The 24,277-nt window shown below is 31.0% G+C and overlaps 1 protein-coding gene across 2 annotated transcripts in view; it reads right to left on the bottom strand.

Annotated features, from left to right (window-relative positions):
• Positions 1-24,277, bottom strand: part of EYS (eyes shut homolog) — a 2,056,951-nt gene that overhangs the window by 1,666,294 nt on the left and 366,380 nt on the right. For both annotated transcript variants that reach the window (XM_032154320.2, XM_032154329.2), the window contains exon 12: positions 7,541-7,797. In XM_032154320.2, coding sequence (XP_032010211.1) covers positions 7,541-7,797 — 257 coding nt within the window. The remainder of the gene's footprint in view (positions 1-7,540; positions 7,798-24,277) is intronic.

The raw sequence follows: 24,277 nt of genomic DNA, 5'->3' as shown, positions 1-24,277 counted from the left end.
TACATATGGCAAAAGACACTAGTTGGAATTTCACAAATGTAGGAGATAAATAAGGGCAATAAAATAGTACAAAGTGGGTAAATCTAATATTGGATGTATAAAATGATAACAATGTCTCCTACTATTTTAAAGATATATGGAATAATACGTATGCACATATATGTGAAGGGGATTAAATGCGGTTAAATATTTATGACCTTTACCTTGTCTAGAATGTGTAACAAGTACCAATATCTACTAAAATATGGACTGGAAACCATCATTCTCAGTAAACTATCGCAAGGACAAAAAACCAAATACCGCATGTTCTCACTCATAGGTGGGAATTGAACAACGAGAACTCATGGACACAAGAAGGGGAACATCACACACCAGGCACTGTTGTGGGGTGGGGGGAGGGGGGAGGGATAGCATTAGGAGATATACCTAATGTAAATGACGAGTTAATGGGTGCAGCACACCAACATGGCACATGGATACATATGTAACAAACTTGCACGTTGTGCACATGTACCCTAAAACTTAAAGTATAATAATAATAAAAAATAATAATAAAATAAAATAAAATATGGTAAGCTAATTAAAAGTATTGCAATCCCTAGGTTCAGCAATTACAGAGTAGTAAAGTTAAGTGTTAATATCAATAAAGGAGGAAATTGGACTGACAAAATAATCCATTGAAAAGAATACATAAAAAGGGAAAATAGAACAGAATGGATGAAACAAATAAAAAACAAATAGTGTAGGCATATATTTAAACCTTAATATAAACTAACTACATAAAATGAAAGTAGGTGAAGTCTCCAAATGAAAGATAAAGGCAAAAATAGTATCCCATAAATAGATTTAAATAAGAAAATATGTTTATTTTATACAAATATGGATTAAAATAAAGAAGATAAGAAACTTTTAAGTACATGCTAAATAACATAGCTCAAAATTTAAAAGGTAAAATTTTAGAACTATTTGAAACTTATTAAAACCAACTGGCATGAGGACCTCTAACTCATTTATATTGGGTTTGTGTGTATGTATATACATTTATATTTATTATAAATAGATGTAAATGTTATATAGTCAAATTTCCAACATTTAGCTATACTTTAAAACCACATGGGAGTATGGTATATAGATTGCAACACTGCCTTTTTTCTTGACGACTACTCCCAAATATGTGGATATGTTATATTTGAGGTGGCATCAAAATACTGCTTTCAGAAAAATTTATTCAGGTAATTCTTACCCCCAGCCTGATATATACACCACAGAAAAAGACATTTTAAAGTATATGCATAAAGTAAATTTCTTCCAAATATCCAAGCACTATTCAAAAATTATCACATGCTAAGCCAAGCATCACAGATGAGTCATAGGAATCCAACATTCCTAACTCCTTCTTAAATTCACACATCACTAACAAATCATAGCAGTATTTCTGCCAAACTTCAGGAATTTTTCTCATCACCCTTCCTTTCAGTCCTCTTGGTAGGTGCTAGAAATTCTCTACAATTGGAAGAATAATAAGAAATAATTTTACATTTCTGTATTTTTCAAAAAAATTAAGAGCAAAAAAATAACAAAAAGCAATGATTAGTAATCATATTCTTTATTAATGATACAATAACACTGAAAATTAGTACCAAAAGAGTAAAAAGTATTGCCAAGTAAATTTAGAAGTCTTTTCTTTCAAATGCCATATTTACTCATAAGTGGAAATGAAAATCAAGTCTGAAATCTATTTAGAAAATAGTACAAATAAGAAACTTTAATATTTTTAGAATACAGGCAAAACAATACCCAAAGTATTTGTAGCTCCAAACTTGTTATTATTAAACAACAAAGAGAATAATAAATTGACTAAGGGTTAACAAAACATCAAAAATTAAAGAACACAAAGAACAAAGCATCATAAAGTTTAGTAAAGATGGAGAAAGGATTCTATCATTAAACATATAAAGTATTAAACAAAAATCAGAGAAAACCTTGAGAATAAATCTACGAAAATAAGTTCTTGGAAATAACAATGATATGCAGAAAAGTATAGCTATTAAAAGAGAAAATACAAAAGATGAAAAAAATTGATTTTGATTTTATGTCTACATTTTTTTCCTCTTGTTTTATTAGTTTTTGATTGGAACAGCTAGAATTTTACATATCATTGAATTGTTATTCTATGACAATTATACTTTTAAATGTGAATATTATAAGTAACTCAAGTAATATACATTAGCAAATTCTTAGCAAATCCTAAGGAATTTTTAAAATTTTTGTAACCATTATGATTTATCCCACTTTATTTAAAGTATTTTAGAGTTTAGAGTCATAAGTACTTTCCATACCTTTGTATAAAGTCAGCACAAGATTGTAAGGCCATAAACAAAACTTCTAATAAACATATCTAAAAGACCAAAATTGTTAGTGCATGAGTGTGTGCAATTTGCAAAATCTTTAAAAATTATGAAAGTAAAATGTCAGTTTATTAAACAGCTGTTGTGCTAAATTATTACTTCCCCTTCTATTCCTATTTAATGTGTTTTAATTAGAAATGATATCACCTTATTTATCATCTCCTTAATATCAAGCCATCACCATGTTTAATGATAACAAAATCTAAAGTCCTTTGAAATTCAGGAAGAAAAAAATGGGTATTTACTCTCACCATTAATATTATACTTTGTCTTAGAAATTTGATCAAATGGTATTAAACAACAACATAATACTAGTTAAGTAAATAATAAAAAGAAAATAAAAACTACCTTTATTTGCAGATCTAATTCTCTCTAGAAGTAATAAAAGTTGTATCTTTATAAAGAACTATAGCAACTAAGTAAGATACACTTCTCAGGAAAACATGGTAAAGAGCCTGTAAAAATTTCACATTGTAAGCACTCAATCTTTTTTTGCTGCTGCAAGAAGTGAAAATCAAAATGAGATATAATCTGATACATAAGAGTGGAGGGAAGTCAAAACCACAATGATTAATAGTTGGCATAGTGAATGTGTAGACCAAATGGCCCTCCTACACACTGTTGGTTGGAGTGTAAATGATGACAGAGGATTTGGTTGTACCAAATCAACAACCGCTCACGTTTTTTTTTTTTTTTTTATTTAGCAATTTTCTTCAAGTTAGGTGCATGCATTTACATAAATACTTTGAAGCCATAAAAAGTGAGGTTGTATATTTATCTTATTGATATACACTGATGGTCAATATTCATGTGTTATTTTAAAAAAGGGAGGTTATAAACATATGTACATGAAATCCATTGTTAACCTTTCATAAGGGAGGTTGTTCTTTCCATGACATGAATGGGTAGGAAGCTGACAAAAACTAAAGGAAAATGCTCCAGGAGCTCACCTCTGGGAATTTAGGGATGAATACTCCTAGAGACAGATCAGCTCTGTGGAGACTCATCTTGGGAGTCTACTAAAAGAGTTATGTTGCTTCGAAGATGAGGCTCGTTTTCATGAAGAACTAAATTCTCAGTACATCGAAAGAGTAGGATCCTGCTTCTACCTACATCAGAGATCTCAAGCCACTAGCTGAGTGGTTTAAGAGCCAGTATGTCAGAATATAGTGCAGAGTGATGAAATTGAGCTTGACGTGATCCTACGATATGTCTTGAAAGCCCTGAGCAGACACAAAAGGTTAATGGAATTTTTATGAAGAGAGGGATGTACATGCAGCACCATGAGAGACAGAATATACTGGGATAAGTGATACCAACAAAAAATAGTGAATTTAAGGCACAACCCCAGTGACTAAAAACGAAATATTTTCTGAAGGAAGACTACAATATCATGGCGAATTTTGGGGAAAACAATGAATACAAGCAACAGGCTTATATAATATCTGCTACTTTCTCCTCTTAGGCATAAATTACAAAAGAAAATATATACAAAATAAAAGCAATTATATAAGATATAAAATCAATGTTATTTGCGCATTGATGTTTTTAAAAGATCAGAACACAAAATAAGCTACACTATAAATTTGTTTTCTGTAAAACTATCCATGAGGTCTTAACAGAATTGGTGATTATAACGGCTAGGTTAATTAAATGTCTATTCAAAGTATAGAGACTGGAATGCGGAAGGAAGCAATCAAGGGTAAAAATCTTACTAACTGGGTCAGTTTTGAACACCCAATATGAAGTAGTTCAATTCTAATGCAGAAGAGATAGTCTTGGGCAGTGTGATCACTCCAGTGAGTGTTCTAGAAGTACGAAGGCACCTAGAAGTTTCTCTCTTGTATATAACTCCTTTGTACATAAAGTAGCCCCTTTAGGTACTTGTAGACTGCTTTGGGGAAAATGAAATTATAACCTGAAGGAATATAGTAGAACAGTGAAAATTAGGCATCAATAATTGGCACTGTACAGTGGGAGCTAGGTTCCAGCTGAAATGCAAACATGGTTGAAACATACTAGTACACTTCTACAGAAATAAAAGTTAGCAGACAAGGAAAGGGAAGGGGCCTATGGAAAAAAATTTAATCCTGCAATTTAAACAGTTTTGTGTTGCCAGGTAACTTAGACCTAAAAATAGAATAAAGTTGTCTGGCTGGCATTTTGGAGAATAGAGTCATAAAGATTTGCAAGTCAAATTTATAATATATAAGATTGTATCAGAAAAGGAGTTTGCTTTAGGATAGCAGCCTCATGGAAATTAGATGAAAACTAGCAAATCTATCAATAAGGCTTATCTCAGTCTCATCTCAAATAGGAAATGGCTGGGCTTGATAATGTCTAAGAACTTGAATCCTCCTATTGGTTAAAGGAGAACTTCCTAGACTTCTCTGGTAATCAAGACAATTATAAGAAAAGTAAGATGAGAAGATGGTTACTCAAATCAAGAAGGACGATAAACTTGCATGGTCTTATTTTGACCATGAAAAAATTTTAGAGAACAGTAGTGCTGAAAGTGTCAAAAGGACAAGGGGAGAATATTAACTAAAAAAAAAAAATCAATTTTGAATTCATTACTAAAATATTATAGACATAAATAACATTGGAATAGCAAAAAGGTTATAACCTGAAAAAACACATTCTTTGAAATTATTCCCAGAGTTAAAAATCTTTGGAGAGTTTCAGAAAACTGATTGGAATCAATTTTAAATCCTGTAGGATTCACTCAAGCATATGGCCTTACCAAATGAATTATCAGCTTCTTCAAGAAATTCAGAGATTAGTGGTTTCTGCAGAGAAGATTGGACTAGCTGCTTTCCTCAGGCTGTGTTTCATGGTAGTTCACACTCAAAAGTGAATTTTACATCTTAGGATCCATACAACTCCTCTTCATTAACATAATTTACTGGGTTTAGAACAGTTTTCTTAAAGTTGTTCACAGACCAGCAGCGTAAGCATCACCCCAGACATACTGGACGCTAGAGCTACCAAATGAGAAACTCCTAACGTGGGGCCAATATCTGGTGTTGTAACAAGACCTCCAGGTGATTCTACTAACATAACGTTTGTGATCCTCTGGGCTGGAGATACAGAGACTGACATTTAATCTGGAAATTTGATTGTAAGGCTAAAACTTCCAAAAATGTGATGGGGATCAGGGAAATAAAAGGTGATTATACTTGATATAAAAGCCATGGTTACATTGTTTTTAAAATGTTTACAAATGCTTTCAGAAAGCACATGAGTTTGGAGACGGAGGGAGAGAAAGCAAATGGAGGGGGGAAAAGAGACAGCAAGGAGAAATCAAATGCAAAGGGAGAAAGGGAAGGAGGAGGATCATATGAGGGGGAGAGAAACCAGGTGGAAAGGGAGAAATCAGATGGGAAGAATTCAAGATGAAGGGAGATACAACTAACAGAAGGAACCAGATAGAGGAAGAGAAGGGGGCTGGAGAGAAAAAGGGGCATCTACTTTAAACTGCCCCCAAAGCTTCTGCTTTTAGTGAGATTAACTCTGCATCCCTGGGAAAGTTTAGGCAGATCAGTTCCTTTACTTCTCACTGTGTGAAGAGATTAGAAGTAGGACTGAACTGAGGAAAGCCAGAGGATTTTTTATAATTCAGTGGAAAGAAAAAGACAGGATAGAAAATACAGGACTTGCTGATGATATGGGCCTGTGAAGCTTGTGTTGGGTTTAATTTGAAAAGTGAAAGAAACATAATAGTGTTTAGCCCCACCTGGAGAAGTAGGCCATACCAATTTTATATTATATTCCAATAATAAGTATTATGTATATATGTGGTAAAACTATATAGTTTATACACAATATATATTTAATGATCATATAATGTACAACCAATATAGAGTTGATATATAAAATAATAGATGATTCATTGATCATGTTTGCAAATACATATATGTATTTAGCCATGCAAAAGGATTATGGTAAATTACATATTCTATTAGTAATGGCATTATGCAGAGTTAAATTCATTCTTTATTTTATGTAAAATTACTACTTAACTGTATATTTACTGATATTTGGAAGATTGTTAAAGAAATAATACATATATATTTTCTAAGACAGACACCTATATTTTAACAATGCTAGCACATTTATGCAATTTTATTTTTACTTAGAACGTGTTTGAATGTGAAGTAATATGACCAACTTTTTAGCAAGCTTACCAGAATTTTTGCCCTCAAATTTATTTTTGCCTTACAAAAGCTAATCTGGATGGCTATACATTTATTCCAATGATATCACCATTTCCATTTTTGGAATTTATCTTTAAATTGCTTCCAAAACCTTCAACATATTACTTTAAATACCAAGCAGGGAAAATATTTTTCATGTTACGATGAAAATCCAAATAACTTTTCAAATTGCGTCTGCTTAATAAAATGGAATATCCAACTAGACAAAACTTAAAAAAATTTGTTTTATAAGTGATAATGTAACTTTTTTTCTGTATGGCCACTGTTCTGATTTTATAAGGTAATGATAGTAAGTTTGAAATTATTATAAATAATCGTATCAATGTAAGACCAATCATAAAAATGTCAAGTAATTAAATTTGAATGCTTAATTTCTGATATTTAACATTAAAAGCTGCCTTATTACAACACTGAATCTTGTTCTCTATGACTATACAGAGAATATAGTATGTTTGTGACTTTACTTTTTCTTCAATGTTATTAACGTCACGGCATCAAACTGACCTAGAAAATACTGAAACCAAATTTTATTCTTAAACTAGAAAAAATTGTCACTCCATGTGCTTACGCAGCCAAACAAAAGGTTGAAATGCAGTACTAAGCTGTTTAGGCAAAATTATTTGGAGCTTATGGCTGCCTGTTTTTCCCTTCAGACCTTTGACATTATACCATCATATTCCCAATGCTTCAGCTTGACCTTATTAGTCTTCCTTGCATGAGCAAGGCTGTGTAGTCAGATTAAATTGCCCAAAGAAGCAATCCTATTATTCAAGTGAATGCATTTTTTTTACTTTGCCAAATAAGAAATCAGACTACAATACCAATCAATAGACACATTTGAGATATATCAAATAAATATATTAATAACATATATACTAGAAAATTTAATTTATCAGGAAAAAAAAAAAAACTTGCCTTTAAATCCTGGGACACACTTGCAGAAGAAATATCCCCTTAAATGTATACTAGTTGTTCCATTTTTGTAGGACACAGATTTGCAATCTTCAGTATCTGTCTCACAGATGTTCCTTTCACATCTTTGCAGACCGCTACAGTTACAATTGTGCGAAAGGGCCAGGCAGAGGCCATGCACTGATATGCTCTGGTTCCCTAAGCAATAGTCAACATTGACAACACACAATCTGCCAATGTAACTAAGAGAACAGCTGCATCTGAAACACAGAAAAATGAAAAACTCAATTAGTCATATACTTTATTTTGATATATTTAAGTATTTAAATCACACATTTATTTAAAAACACAGAAATAATTATTAAATGAAGATAGTTGTGGGGTGCATTTTAAAAATATTTTCATAAAGTGTCCATTCTTGGCAAAATTACTTTTGATTATTGTGCAGAATTATGAGTGAAAATAACTTTGGTGCTGAATATATCTAGTCTAAAAAACATATTCTGCCACTTAATTGCTATGTTAGCTGGGATAACATCATGAACTCTGCCTATGCTATGTGTGTGTGTGTGTGTGTGTGTGTGTGTGTGTGTGTGTGTGCGTGTATGTATTCATATATTATTAGGTTGGTGCAAAAGTAATTGCAGTTTTTGTCATTGAAAGTAATGGAAAAAAATCACAACTACTTTTGTAACAACTATATATATATATATATATACATATATAAAATTATTGAAACTCAGTTTGTCACTCATTGCAATTATTTAAGATGTAGCTGTAAGGCAATGCCAGGTATTCTTATATTATTCTTTAAATCTATAATATTTTGAATTTTAAAATATCTGTACTCTTAAATACATGAACATAATTCATGCATTCATTATTTTAGTGTTTTAGATACATTTTTAATGAATTTGCAAATTTTGACGAGATTTTCCCTTAGTAATTTCAATTTAGCCAATATATTTTTCTAGTAGTTTTTTACATAGTTTTCTTGTAAGTGAAGATAATTGTGAAATAGTCTGCAATTTATGTAAATGTACTTGAAATATTTTTTAGCCTTAATGTTGAGAACTATGTTGGCTATCACCAAAAGTGGGGATATTCTTCTGGAGTCAGAGAGACAAAGATTGTTCACTTTTTTCTTCCTTTCAAGTACAGACGTGCACAGAAACACACACACATCTGTTCAAGGCCTAATTTATTTGATCGTTATACATTGAACAACTTTTCTTGGGTTCCTCTATATCTAGGCATAGTTATAAGTTATTAATATAAATTATTAGATCATTTTAATATAATTATACATTATATAACATATCCATATGCATTTCTTTGAATATTTTGTATGCATACATAAATTGAAAAAGAAAGCATAAGGTGAAAACAACATTAAAGTATCACCATTTTCAAGAATTCTTTACCAAGCATTCAAAGGGCACTTAACATTATCATATAAATATGTCAATAGGCTGAGAAAAGCAATGTCAAATCACTTTGCTTGTTATTATTAATAAAAATTAACCTACTGAACCGAAGTCATTGCACTTATAACTCTATATGATGGTAAGTGTTGGGAGCCAGCAAAAATGTTAAAGGTGAATTAGTTCAAGCCTTTCTTCTTGTAGTTGTAAAGAACTTAGCCATTTAATGCAATTTGTCAAGGATCACTGAGATTAGTAATGGTAGGAAGTACAGTGGATGCTTTGATGTGTTCAAATCACTGGTCTTGGAGAGAAAACTTTGGTTTTAATTCTTTTCAAACATTTATTAAATAAGTATATTTGTGCCTGTTTTCCTCATCTGCAAAATTCTCAGTTGCACATCTATTTCACAGAAGAGTATTGAATGCATTTTTTACTGGGCAAGTAACTGTTACCTACTATATCAAACACCCTTACAACAAAGTTACCTGAAATAAAATCATAGAACACGGTTACTTCCCTTCAATACCTTTCCTCTTCTCCCTCCACATACAGAAAAAGAAAAAAAAAATCCTAGGTAAATTCAAAACAACTGCCACATGGCAAAAAATTGTTGGCCTGTGCTAGGCCTTGTCTAACCATGTCTTTGTAGATTGTTAATAGTGCTCTTTCACTTTTAACAGTGTTCTGATTGGGGTGGTAGACTACATGGGGCCCTATGTATAATGCCAAGATTATTATATAGTTCTGTGCCTCTACTATACAAGCTTTAGTCATAATGCTATTTGTTATTCCATGAAAATGAAAAGAAAATTTTGGAAAGTTCCTTTCTAAATGAACATGATATCCTGTACAAGAATATGAAGGCATATCTTTATAATTCTTCCTGAGCTAATCTCTAGTTTATTAAATCTCAATAAAGGCATCAAGAGGTAGACTCTAAATTATATATGGGAAGCTTACGGCATTGAGAATATTTTTGAAAATTAAGAGTAATATGGAAGTACTAGCTCAATCAGATACTATAACAAACAAAAACTGTAGTAATTGAAATAGAGTTTGCCAGTTATCTATTAGGATCTTGCTTAAGTCTCTAAAATCTACATAGCCTATGAAGAATGATTCCTTTTTAAGTCTGAGCTGTGCGGAGATAGTGACACCTTTTATTAAGAGGAAGATTTAATAGGAGAAAATTTGGGGTAGAAACTAGGAATCTGCATTTGGCCATAGCAAATTTGAAATGGTAATTGACTTGATTTTTATATTTCATATATTTTTATATTGACCACTTGATGTTTGTTTTATTGAGTTTTAATGTCCTCAAGAGAATACTTTTTCTTGTGTATTCATCTTTTTAAAATTTGACGAGTTGTGGTTAGAGCAACAACTTACTTGTTACCAATTTTTGAATTTTTCAAATTTTATTTTTGACACGACTTAGGCACATTCCCTTATTGTTTAGCACTATCATTTCTATATCAACCTACCTACAATACAAACCTACCTACACACACATATTTATATATATATATATTTAAATTCTCAAAAATGATTATATCTTAGTAATATATAATGCTCTGAAATTTTATCTTTCCATTTAATGATATGTCTGAGATACCAATCCAAATTAGCACATTTGTTTTCAAAGGTTGCAAATATTCTATTATATGCATGTACCATAATATTTTACCCTCAGAAGGCACTGTAGTTACTACGTGTTTTAATTTGTTTTGCTAATATTTATACAGAAATGGAAGTCCTTGTACAAATATATCAGTGGATTCTATAAAGAGGATCCATAGGATAAATCTCTTGCAGAATTGGCCTTAATCAAAAGGAAATCAAGTGTTTAATTTTAATAGTTCTTATCAAAGCCCTCTCTATAAAGGATGATGTACAGAATGCTGGGCTTCCTAAACACTAGAGAGTTCTGCATATCATAAAAAGGTTTTACTATTTACCAGTCTGATTCGAAAATCTGTCCTATTTTGCTATGATTTTTATGTGTTTAATTTATGAATAACTGAACTTTTTTTGCAAAGTTACTGGTCATTTACCTTTTTGTTTTCCTAATAACAACCTATTTTTGGTAATTTTTCTACGATAAATAACATATTTTTAACACTAATTTTATAATTAGCACAAAAGAAACTAAGATATCAACACTTCCTTCTCCTTTGCACCACACCCTTCCCCTGACCCCCCCAAAAAAACAACTCGGCAATCTATTGCTTTCTAATGGCCATTGTTTGAAAGCTCATTGGGATGTTCTTAGGAAAGTGTCGCTTCTGATGCATTGGAAGTAGTCCAAAATTTCTGAAATGCCAAGCGTTTTGGTTTTAAATTTATTTCCACGTTTTAATATTCTGGTTTATTTTAATTTATATTTTCATCAAATACTATGTAAATATTCCTATAATAATGCAAATATTTCTTATAGAATAACTATAGTGTCTTCTGAGGGTCAAATATTACAGTGCATTTCCATTTCTAACTCATCATGCCACCTATATATAACTACTTTAAGATGTTTAACTCTTTTTGTGTTTTCATTTATCTCAGTATTTCCAAATAAAATATTTTACATTTGTTACTTAATAAAAAAGCACATTTAAACATTATTCATTGACGTCATCCTATGGAAGATAAGTATTTACAACTCTTACACTGCTCCTTACCCCAAAACACACACATACACGCAGACACACACACACACATGCAGACACACACACACACACACACACAGATAAACACACCAAGCCCTTATTTCATTCTCCCAATATAAAATTAGGTGAATTTTGTGATAAATTAACATTCATTTTATATAATTATGTGTTTAGGATATCATTTATAGCTGAAAGAGGTCGTATGCATTTACTTTTACAGAACATTTTTGTTTTCCTGGCAGTTTTTAATCACTTTATTTTTAGTTTTGTTTACTTATTCTAAGCACCCAGTCATCATTACTTCCCCATGTCCCTCAGTATGCAAAATACATTGGATATTCTCTCAGCCTCAGTCTTTTTGTCCTTAGAAATGCCTCTTCTGAATGGGTAGATCCACAGGCTCACTTCATAGTGTTTTCTGGGATGACTCTTCACCTTCATCCTGGGAAGCTTTACCGCCTGTCTTCTGGTTTGGATCCTCAGTTTCCTAAATTCCTCATCTTTTTCCTTACTTGACTTCCTATTTTAAGCGAAGTATATTATTTTTAGGTTAGACCTCTTGAGAACTAAAAATGTTCACATATTGTAGATCTGAAAACTATTTTTTTCTACCTATTTCTTATTACTTTGAGGGAAGTAGTCTTAAGTTTCGGAGTTTTTTTCAAAAGTTTAACATGCATCTCTTCTTTGTATTTCCTCTGAATTCTCTCCCCACCTTCCAACCCCCAACTGACTTTGGTCTCTGGCTGTGAAGTTAGAGAATTTCTTAACTTATGTGGTTATGCTTGGCTCTCCACTTATATTGAAAAATAAATCACCAAAAAATATGGTTTGGAATTCCATGTATTCATTGTGAGTGGTTTTCTAGTGACTTTATTGCACTGTGATCAATAAAGACCTGGCTAATTTGTTTAAGAACTCTCTAATTCTCTCAGAGTCTGTATTCTTTTACCTACATCCACTCAGTGACAGTCAGGGGAAGTGGCCTGGACACCCACATTTTTAGAGCAGAATAGGGAAAAATGCCTTGTTACTTTTGTTTTGGGAGTAGATTTTTACTTAATTTCTCCTCTGTAGTATTGCACCACATCCCTGGACTCTGTGTATTGCTCAAGAATGGAACAGGCTGTTCGCACAGATAAAAGAGAGAACTCAGGAGTTTAACTGTGTGCTCATAAAGCTTTCAATCAATTCTTTGATTTTCAGCTTCACCATGGTCCCACCCTCAGGAATGACTGATGAGTACATTGCCTGTCTTTCTTTCGAGTATTCGGCTTATTTAGTGGCTTCCCCTCTGCTACCAACTTAGTTTGGTGGTTCTAGTCTGTTGAGTAATCTACTTATTTATTCTATAATTTCCTCTCCCATGCTCTTTGTTCCTTTTGATCATAATTTTAATGGGTTTTGGAAAAATTAGAAACCCATGTACTACATTGGCCATATTTAACAGGAGTACCTATAAAATACCATTTTGTCTAATGTACTGTAAATATTTTTTTCCAGATGATTGAATGTTTTTGGAGTTTATGCCTTTATAAATTATACATTCTTATATACCGCCTGTATCTGTTTTTCCTTTAATTGCTTCTCAAACTTGTGTCATGTTTAGAAAAGCCTCCCCATTTTAAGATATACAAATATTCACTGTCATTGTCTTTTAGAAAGCGATAGTTTTATTTCATAAATGAATTATCTAATAAATTTTTAAATGGCATAATTTTTTTCTACCATTGATTAGAAATGTTATGTATATTAAAATAAATTCATATAGCTAAGTACATATATTTAAATATAAGATATACATATGCATATGACTCATATATATGAGTCATTGTCTCCCTCAGTAGAAGGTGTTTGATTTAACACTCCAGAACATATTTTAATACCTTGTTTTAATATCTTTTCTCATACTCCTATAGTTTTTTCTTTCTTTCAACTTTTATCCTTTTTATATACATAGTAAAACAAAAAATTTATTTTTGTTTTATATGAGACCATATAAAATTTATACATGAATTTAGAATTACCATATTTAAAACATTGAGCCTTTCTACCCAAGAACATGCTATGCAATTGAAAGCATTTAATAATCTTTCATAAATTGTTCATTATAATTTTAAGATTTTCTTTTGTTATGCATTTATAACAGCTTATTCCTTGGTGTTTTATCTTTTGGGTTACTATTGTAAGTAAAATATTAGTCTTCATTTTATTTTCTAAACGACATTTATTTCTTATTGGAAATCTATACATTTCTTAAGAAGATTTGTCAGTAGACCACAAAATAAAATTATTTTATTTCTAATAGGTTTTTTAAATAAATTCTTTTATTTTACTATATTCATCATCATATCTATAAAACACAATAATTGTGTTTCTTCCTATCCAATTTATACTTCCTCATCTTTTAACTTGTTCATGTACTTAAATACTTTCAGGAGCCTAAATTAATAGCAGGCATTATTGATTGTAATGCAAATGCTTTATTACGTCAACATAAAGCTAAATAAAAACTACTTTTTATCTGGTTTAACACTTTCTATCTTAAATTCCACCTTGATATATCAAGTCTGTAGTTCCAGCCTTGTTCTCATTAAGATCTCCCCAGTGAGTTTTTCTGTTATATATTTTTTAATCCTTCTAAGTCAAAGTGTTATAATGAACCTCTGAACCTAGAATTGATCTTAGTTTGATTTTTGAGGTAATTTAATAGATGTTAATAACCAATATATCTTTTATGTGTCTATAATATTTTTGTTTTCTATTTTGAAATGTGAATTGTGTTTTATTTCTTTATTTTGTGGTTTGTGATGTTATTTATTTCTTAAAATTTTGAAATATTTGTCTGCTTTTGATCTTCTATTATACTTTTAAGGGTGTATAATCTACTTACCTTTGTACTTCCTGAAACAGATACCGAAAATCAATGAGACCAATACTGTCTGTTAATAGTGCATTTCTGGTTTTTGTAGCACACACTTTACTTCATACAATGGAATTCATAATGTATCCTACCTACACACGTAATATTAAAAATTAACCAAGATAATTCCTTAACTCTAATATAAAAAGTATAAGAGACCACTAATGTATAAGACCACTATTTCTATACAAAAAATACTAAGGAATGACTGAACTAGAAGATACATTGAAGTGGTTAGCTCTTTGCACTCGTACACAGAATTACCGCAGGTTTGGTAGCCATAAATAAAGACTGATAATAGACATTTCCTATTATACACTCAAGTAGGATGATGTATTTTTTTCAATATGGTTAAAAAATTCTAAGAAATTTCTGAATGAAAAATAATATTTATTGATTTAACAAAAAATTTATTCCTGATATAGTCAATGATTATTAAAATTGTGTAAAAATATTTCGTGCCAATATGTGACATGAAATTCAGATCTAGGCTTAGATATTCATATATAGGTTTTATACACACATTAACATATGCTGCGACTTTTAGAAATTGTGTAATCCGTGAAAAAGGTTTGCTTTGCCTGAACTGTTCTGTGCATTAAAAGATTTATAACATTCATCATTCACTACCCACATCCTAAAATTAAACTGTTCCAGTCAATTATTCTGAATATTGACAATGACTCTAGAAATTCCCAAGATGCCTCTAGAAGACACAATACTCTCCCTGAAAATCACTGAGCTAAAATAAATTTCTCCAATTTACAAAAGCACTCATCACTTGTCATCCAACCATGTACTAGTATGTCAAGCATTTTGTCATCATAATTAATAAATTCAAATAAATTGTAATATATGTGTATACATTGACATTGAGTACTAAGAGAAATGGCTATCAGATTGAAAGCTTTTCAGTGAGGACATCAATTTTGCTAAAACATCAATTCTGATAAAAATTATAGTAACCTATAAATGTTATTGATATCTTGAAAATATTATGTAAATCTAAAAAAATTTTCTTTGAGAAAGCAAATTGGACTAAAATAATTTATGAATGTATTGCTAACTGTATTAAATATATAAATTTTAAAATATAGTTAAATGGGAAACAAGTGAATAACATGATAAAAAGTAAAAAGTAGAAGCCTACTAGGTAAAATTCTATAAGTTAAAAATATGATCTAATGTGAAAATATTATAATTATTAGTTTTTTATCATTTATGCTTTTAATGAAAAAAATTCTAGGAATGGAAAAACTAAAATGTTTTCCTTTACACATTATCCTGAATTCTAAAGTTATGACCCAAATACCTTATAAACTGTGGATGCTCAATTACTATTGCATTAATATGGTCAACAAATGCATTTTAAACTTGAACAAACTATGCTTAAGACAAAGGTCACCTTTTGAAGATTCTGCATAAAAGGCTGCATGAAACTCCAAGTCCTAGAAGATAATTTGAAAATCAATGCAAAAAGGTTATACCTATAAAAACTATTTAAATATAAATCTAAATAAAAATCTGGTTTAGGTAGTATAAAACTATATAACATGCATAAATCATTTTATTGTTTGAGATATGAAATTGAAGTATGAAAAGTCATAAAACCTGAAGCTATAATATAGTCAAACTTTTATTTTAAATATATAACATATGTATTTGGGAAAAATATATGACAGATAACTGTGTATAGATTAGTTAAGTTTCAACCCATATGAAACTTGAAACTTTATTATTCAAAAATGTTTCATTTAATGAAGTTTGTCATAATCATTTTGGTATGTGTATGGGTAATACAATGATATGTACTCTAGAATTGATTAAATGAATGATTTCTTTTTTTTCTTTTTATTATTATTATTATTATACTTTAAGTTTTAGGGTACATGTGCACAATGTGCAGGTTTGTTACATATGTATCCATGTGCCATGTTGGTGTGCTGCACCCATTAACTCGTCATTTAGCATTAGGTATATCTCCTAATGCTGTCCCTCCCCCCTCCCCCCACCCCACAACAGTCCCCAGAGGGTGATGTTCCCCTTCCTGTGTCCATGTGTTCTCACTGTTCAATTCCCACCTATGAGTGAGAACATGCGGTGTTTGGTTTTTTGTCCTTGCGATAGTTTACTGAGAATGATGGCTTCCAGTTTCATCCATGTCCCTACAAAGGACATGAACTCATCATTTTTTATGGCTGCATAGTATTCCATGGTGTATATGTGCCACATTTTCTTAATCCAGTCTATCGTTGTTGGACATTTGGGTTGGTTCCAACTCTTTGCTATTGTGAATAGTGCGCAATAAACATACGTGTGCATGTGTCTTTATAGCAGCATGATTTATAGTCCTTTGGGTATATACCCAGTAATGGGATGGATGGGTCAAATGGTATTTCTAGTTCTAGATCCCTGAGGAATCGCCACACTGACTTCCACAATGGTTGAACTAGTTTACAGTCCCACCAACAGTGTAAAAGTGTTCCTATTTCTCCACATCCTCTCCAGCACCTGTTGTTTCCTGACTTTTTAATGATGGCCATTCTAACTGGTGTGAGATGGTATCTCATTGTGCTTTTGATTTGCGTTTCTCTGATGGCCAGTGATGATGAGCATTTCTTCATATGTTTCTTGGCTGCATAAATGTCTTCTTTTGAGAAGTGTCTGTTCATGTCCTTCGCCCACTTTTTGACGGGGTTGTTTTTTTCTTGTAAATTTGTTTGAGTTCATTGTAGATTCTGGATATTAGCCCTTTGTCAGATGAGTAGGTTGCAAAAATTTTTTCCCATTTTGTAGGTTGCCTGTTTACTCTGATGGTAGTTTCTTTTGCTGTGCAGAAGCTCTTTAGTTTAATTAGATCCCATTAGTCAATTTTGGTTTTGGTTGCCATTGCTTTTGGTGTTTTAGACATTAAGTCCTTTCCCATACCTATGTCCTCAAAGGTATTGCCTAGGTTTTCTTCTAGGGTTTTTATGGTTTTAGGTCTAACATTTAAGTCTTTAATCCATCTTGAATTAATTTTTGTATAAGGTTTAAGGAAGGGATCCAGTTTCAGCTTTCTACATATGGCTAGCTAGTTTTCCCAGCACCATTTATTAAATAGGGAATCCTTTTCCCATTGCTTGTTTTTGTCAGGTTTGTCAAAGATCAGATAGTTGTAGATATGAGGCATTATTTCTGAGGGCTCTGTTCTGATCCATTGATCTATGTCTCTGTTGTGGTACCAATACCATGCTGTTTTGGTTACTGTAGCCTTGTAGTATAGTTTGAAGTCAGGTAGTGTGATGCCTCCAAGTTTGTTCTTTTGGCTTAGGATTAACTTTAAATGTAAATGGGCTAAATGCTCCAATTAAAAGACACAGACTGGCGAATTGGATAAGGAGTCAAGACCCATCAGTGTGCTGTATTCAGGAAACCCATCTCATATGCAGAGACACTCATAGACTCAAAATAAAGGGATGGAGGAAGATCTACCAAGCAAATGGAAAACAAAAAAAGGCAGGGGTTGCAATCCTAGTCTCTGATAAAATAGACTTTAAAGCAACCAAGATCAAAAGAGACAAAGAAGGCCATTACATAATGGTAAAGTGATCAATTCAACAAGAAGAGCTAACTATCCTAAATATATATGCACCCAACACAGGAGCACCCAGATTCATAAAGCAAGTCCTTAGTGACCTACAAAGAGACTTAAACTCCCACACAAGAATAATGGGAGACTTCAACACCCCACTGTCAACATTAGACAGATCAACTAGACAGAAAGTCAACAAGGATACTCAGGAATTGAACTCAGCTCTGCACCAAGCAGACCTAATAGACATCTATAGAACTCTCCACCCCAAATCAACAGAATATACATTCTTTTCAGCACCACACCACAACTATTCGAAAATTGACCACATAGTTGGAAGTAAAGCTCTCCTCAGCAAATGTAAAAGAACAGAAATTATAACAAACTGCCTCTCAGACCACAGTGCAATCAAACTAGAACTCAGGATTAAGAAACTCACTGAAAACTGCTCAACTACATGGAAACTGAACAACCTGCTCCTGAATGACTATTGGGTTCATAACGAAATGAAGGCAGAAATAAACATGTTCTTTGAAACCAACGAGAACAAAGACACAACATACCAGAATCTCTGGGACACATTCAAAGCAGTGTGTAGAGGGAAATTTATAGCACTAAATGCCCACAAGAGAAAGCAGGAAAGATCCAAAATTGACACCCTAACATCACAATTAAAATAACTAGAAAAGCAAGAGCAAACACATTCAAAAGCTAGCAGAAGGCAAGAAATAACTAAAATCAGAGCAGAACTGAAGGAAATAGAGACACTAAAAACCCTTCAAAAAATTAATGAATGATTTCTATATATTTTACTCTAAGGATTTAAGAATGAAGATTATTTGGTTTTCTAGAGCATAATAAATAGAGAAAATGTATCAGTGTATGTAAGTGCCTTAGACAAAAAGATTTAGACACTTGATCTATTGGTATGAAGGCTGGCCCCAACCCAAAAATACATTCAATATGACACTTTCATATGCAGTTCAATATCTTTTTTGTTTTAAAGGTAAAAATATAAGCCCATAAAACTTTTACTTGAAGGCAGAAAAGTTTGCATAGTATAGCCAAAATAAATAAATAAACCTAAAACAAACTATTCAGCTTGTTAATAAAATCACAGACATCATGGCAGAAATTACAATAGTCTTAGAATAAATAATTACTAGACTTTTGGGATCAGAAATAATTTAAGAAAATCCTGGTCAAATTATACTATATTTTTGTGCCAAATTCACATAAAGCTCTATTTTTACAAGCCTCCTGACTCTATAGAAATAGTTTTTCAAACTTTACCTGATTTTCTTATGGACTTTTAGATTTTACACTTTGAAACAGAACTCTTACTTATAACTGAAAATTATGTTTTGGATATATTTAACATTACACAGAAAATGTGAATCTCCTAAAATAGCCTGTAAAGGAAACAGGTTAAATTTAAAACTTCCAGAAAGAAACCCAGAAGACACACTGCTATAATCAAGCAACTTGTATGTTCAGAAAGTGAAAAAAATAATTACTTTAGTACTTTAAAAATGTGTTCACTTTCTAAATGAAATAGAAGAATCATGAGATGTGTTCTGAAGAGTATATAATCTTAACTATGTGTAGTACATTACCTGAGGACAGGTATCATGTCTCATTGTCATAACGTTTCGAAAAATATCTTCCAGTTAGAGGAGATTCAATAAATAATAAATGTATGAATGAATATATTTCATTCTATTATGATATTTCTGGTAGCAAGTAGGGATTGGTGACTTAGACATAAATTTGAGGCTTCAAAAACAGGTGGGAGTCATGAACACCTCACAGTCTGGGCATGGTATTAAGAAATTAACATCCCATACTTAGCAAATCTTTCCTGGTCTTAAGTAACAATATGGCTGGTATGATTTATTCTTTGGCTCATTAAACATTTTATAAACTCCCAGAAAAATTTTTTGAAGATTTCAGGGCAAAAAAATGTGGTAATATGCAGACCTGTTTGAAATACATCATTTATATGATGAATTTTAATCTGTACCCATTTAAAATACACTTTAAAAGAAAATGTTTATACATTATTCATTAACTTTGTGTCTGTTAACATCATCAACATTATTAGTGTCTATCATTATAATACTATCATTATTTTGCCTTATAAATTGAATTTAATTGAAAAATTTCTCCATCCTGAAATCACAAAGATATTTTTCTACATTTCTTTCATTTATATCATCATTTTACCTTTTACTTTTAGATCCCTATACACATTTAGAGTCTACTTCTATATAAGGTATAAGGTTGTAATCCAGTTTCATTTAAGGTCTTATAATGAGCCATTTCCTCAATACCATTTACTAAAGAACCCTGTATGTTCAAATGAAATTATAGCCAAATTTCTCATATATCAAGTTCCCATATATACTCGGGTTGTTGTCAGAGATCTCTGTTGACCCATTATTATTTTTTTTCCTTTAAAGGCACCTATATATGTTTTGTAGTCTGTCATATCATATGGTTCATGAGATCCCACCCCATTAGTCTTCCTTTTAAAGATAACTTCATAATTTAGAAAATATTATTCATAAATATATAACATAATTCGTTTCTAAAATACTTGCAATATTTTTACTATTGCATTAAATGTGTGAATTAATTTGAGAGGAATTAATATTTTAGCTAATTTAAGGCCTAATATTTAAATCCATGCATTATATTTCCATTTATTCAGAGTATATATAATTTTCTCTTTTTCACTGAGCTTACTAGTATATAAAGGGTCTTTTTAACGGAGAATTAGAGAAGCTTTTTTTTTAATTCTAAAGATTTTGCATATCTTTTGACATTATAACAGGTGGTATCACACATATAATTTCTAGATATTGCAACTGATATAGAGAAACTTAGTTTTATATAAAATACTTGTGCCCAAATCTGCGACATTTGCTGGGCTTCATTGTTAGTATTAATTATGAGACAATATCAAGAACTCATTAAAGTGTTGATAAATTACAAAAATGCCAAGATTCTCTGGATATCAAAAAATAATGGCAAACAAAAGAGAATCACAAAATCAGAAAAAAGGAAATTATATCACAAAACGAAGGATAATTTTCTTAATAAATAAAAAAGCTTCTGAAAATCATTGTTTCATTAAACAAGTATTTGTTGAGCACTATTCTATGTGTCTTTTGTGGCTTACTACTTTTCCTTATCAAAATGTTTTCAATGTTTATTCGTATCGAAGCATGTATCAGTAATTCATCTTTGTCTATTGCTGAATAACATTTCATTGTATGGATATAACAAATTTTATATATCCATTCATCAGTTGATGGTCATTTGGGTTGTTTCAACTTTTTGACTCTTTTGAACAAAACTGCAAACATTCACATATAAATTTTTGTAAGAACATATATGTTCATTTTTTTGAGTATGTACTAGAAGAAGAATTCCTGGGTGTAAAGTGTTATCTCACTGTTTTGATTTAAAATTCCAGTCTTTCAGCCTTTCACCATAAAGTATAATGTTAGTTATGTTTCTTTGTTCTTATTTTTTTTTAACTTCTCTTATCAGATTGTGGAAGTTCCCTTTTATTCTTTATTTGTTAAGTGTTTGTTTCATAAAGAGTTGTGAGATTCTGTAACATGCTTTTTTTCTCCATCTATTTACATTATCACGCATTTTCTTTTTTATTTATTCTATTGATACATTAAATTACATTAATTGATTTTAAGATATTAAACCAAACTTATATTCTTATGATAAATCCCACCTGGTCATGCTGTATAAACTTTTCTATATGTTGCTGAATTTGGTGTGGTATCACCGTGTTGAGGATTCTTGTGTGAATTAATTTGGGAAGAATTAATATTTTAGCTAACTTAAGGCCTAATATTTAAGTCTATGCATTATATTTCCATTTATTCAGAGTATATACAATTTTCTCTTTTTCACTGAGCTTAGTGGTATATAGAGAGTATATAGTGCTATATCGAGGGATTAAAAACATAGATTTGCCTATAGTTTTCTTGTGATTTGTCTAGTTGTGCTATTGTTGTAATATTGGCCTCATAAAATGAGTTGGGAAATGTTCTCTTCTCTTCTATTTTTGGAGGAGGTGGTGAATAATTACTCTTAATTTTGCTTTAAATATTTGTTACAATGTCCCAATGAAGTCATCTAGGCATGAGCATTTCATAGTGTTAATTTTTTTAGTTTGTTTAATTGCTGATTCAATCTTTTTACTTATAGGTTAAATTTCCTATTTCTTCTTGAATCAATTTCAGTAGTTGGTATTTTTCTATTTTCCATTTTATCGAAGTTAACTAATTTTTTTAATTTACAGTTGTTCATAGCATTTCTTTATAATTATTTTTCTTTCTGTAATTTCAGTAATATTTTATATATTATTTCTGATTTTAGTATATTTTGTTAATGTTTAAAACAAATGAAATTTTGTTTCTTGATATTCTTTATTGTTTATCCATATTTTATTTTATTAATTTTACTCTACATTTTATGATTTTTCCTTCTTTCTACTTATTTTATTTAGGTTTAGTTTCCTCTATTGTCCATTGTGTTATGGAAGTTTAGGCTATTGAGGTATTTACAGCTATAAATTTTATTCCCAGCACTGCATCACCCACATGCCATGAGTTTTGTTATCCATTTTCAATAATCTCAAAGTCTTTTCTAATTTCTCTTGCAATTTCATTTTGATTCATTGTTTAATAAAGATTGTGTTATTTAACTTCCATGTAATTGTAAATTTACCAAGTTACTTATTGATTTTGATGTTTAATCTCATTCAATTTTAGTCAGATAATGTCCTTTTTATTATTTCAATGTTTTGAAATATATTACAGCTTGCTTTATAGCATAGCATAGGATATGATCTATCCTGGAGAGTGTGCCATGTACATTTAAGAAGGTTATTCTGCTGTTGTCAGGTAATGTGTTTTATAGCTATCTACTTTTTCTAGATGATTTATAGTGTTGTTCAAATCTTCTATATCTTAGTTGATTTACAGCCAAGTGATATATGTGCTATTGAAAATAGAATATTAGAGCCTCTAATTGTTATTGTTGAATTGGTTATTTCTCCCTTAAATTATTTTTTTAGCTTCATTATTTTGAGGCTCTGTTGTTAGTTGTGTATATACATATACATATATATATACACATATATGTTTGTAATTACTACCTTTTCTGATAGTTTGACTCTTTTATAATTATAAAATATCTTTCTTTTTCTCTAGTAACAGTTTCATTTTTTCTCTTAATATCTATTTTCTTCCCTGATGTTAGTATAGGCACTCCAGTTTTCTTCTTAATGCAGTTTGAATGATTTTTTTTTGTTGCTTTACTTTCAGCTTATTTGTATCTTTGAATCTAAAGTGTCTTCCGTAAACCATATATATATACACACACACGTATAAAGTGTATCTTCTATAGATCATATATAGTTGACTAAATCAGAAAACAGCCAGTCTAAACATCTCTATCTTTTGATTGAATTTCTGAAATCACTTTATTTAAATATTTTTGATATATCTGAATTTATGCCTGCCATTTTACTTTTTGTTTTCCACATGTCTTATCTCTCTTTTGTACCTCTATTTTTCTCATTCTAATTATTCTAATACTAGTTTATTTTATACTAAGTAAATCTCTAGGGCAATATTTTATTTTATTGTATTTATTTTTTCGTGATAGGGTCTCACTCTGTTGCCCAGGCTGGAGTGCAGTGGCACAATCATAGCTCATTGCAGCTTCTAACTCCTGGGCTCAAGTGATACTTCTTCCTCAGCATCCCAAGTAGCTAGGACTACAGGTGTGCACAACCACACCTGGTTGATTTTTTAAATTTTTTTGTAGAGACAAATTATCACTACGTTGCCCAGGCTGGTCTCAAACTCCTGGCCTCAAGCTATTCTCTTGCCCTAGCCTCCCAAAACACTGAGATTACAGGCTTAAGTCACTGTGCCAGACCCTGAGGGCAACATTTTAATTTTGTTAATGCTAATTTTACTAAAGCATATGAGTTGTTTGTTTTGTTGTTGTTGTTGTTGTTGTTTTGTAGTTGCTTTGGAGCTAATTGTACACATCTTATCAGAATTTACCACAGATTTATGCTAACTTAATTCTACAATGACATAGAAAAGTTAT

The sequence above is a fragment of the Hylobates moloch genome, unplaced genomic scaffold (assembly GCF_009828535.3).
Source record: "Hylobates moloch isolate HMO894 unplaced genomic scaffold, HMol_V3 SCAFFOLD_2, whole genome shotgun sequence".
Taxonomy (NCBI): Eukaryota; Metazoa; Chordata; class Mammalia; order Primates; family Hylobatidae; genus Hylobates; species Hylobates moloch.
Note: the sequence above shows the minus strand (reverse complement) of the source record. Positions and strands in the feature narration are given on the sequence as shown.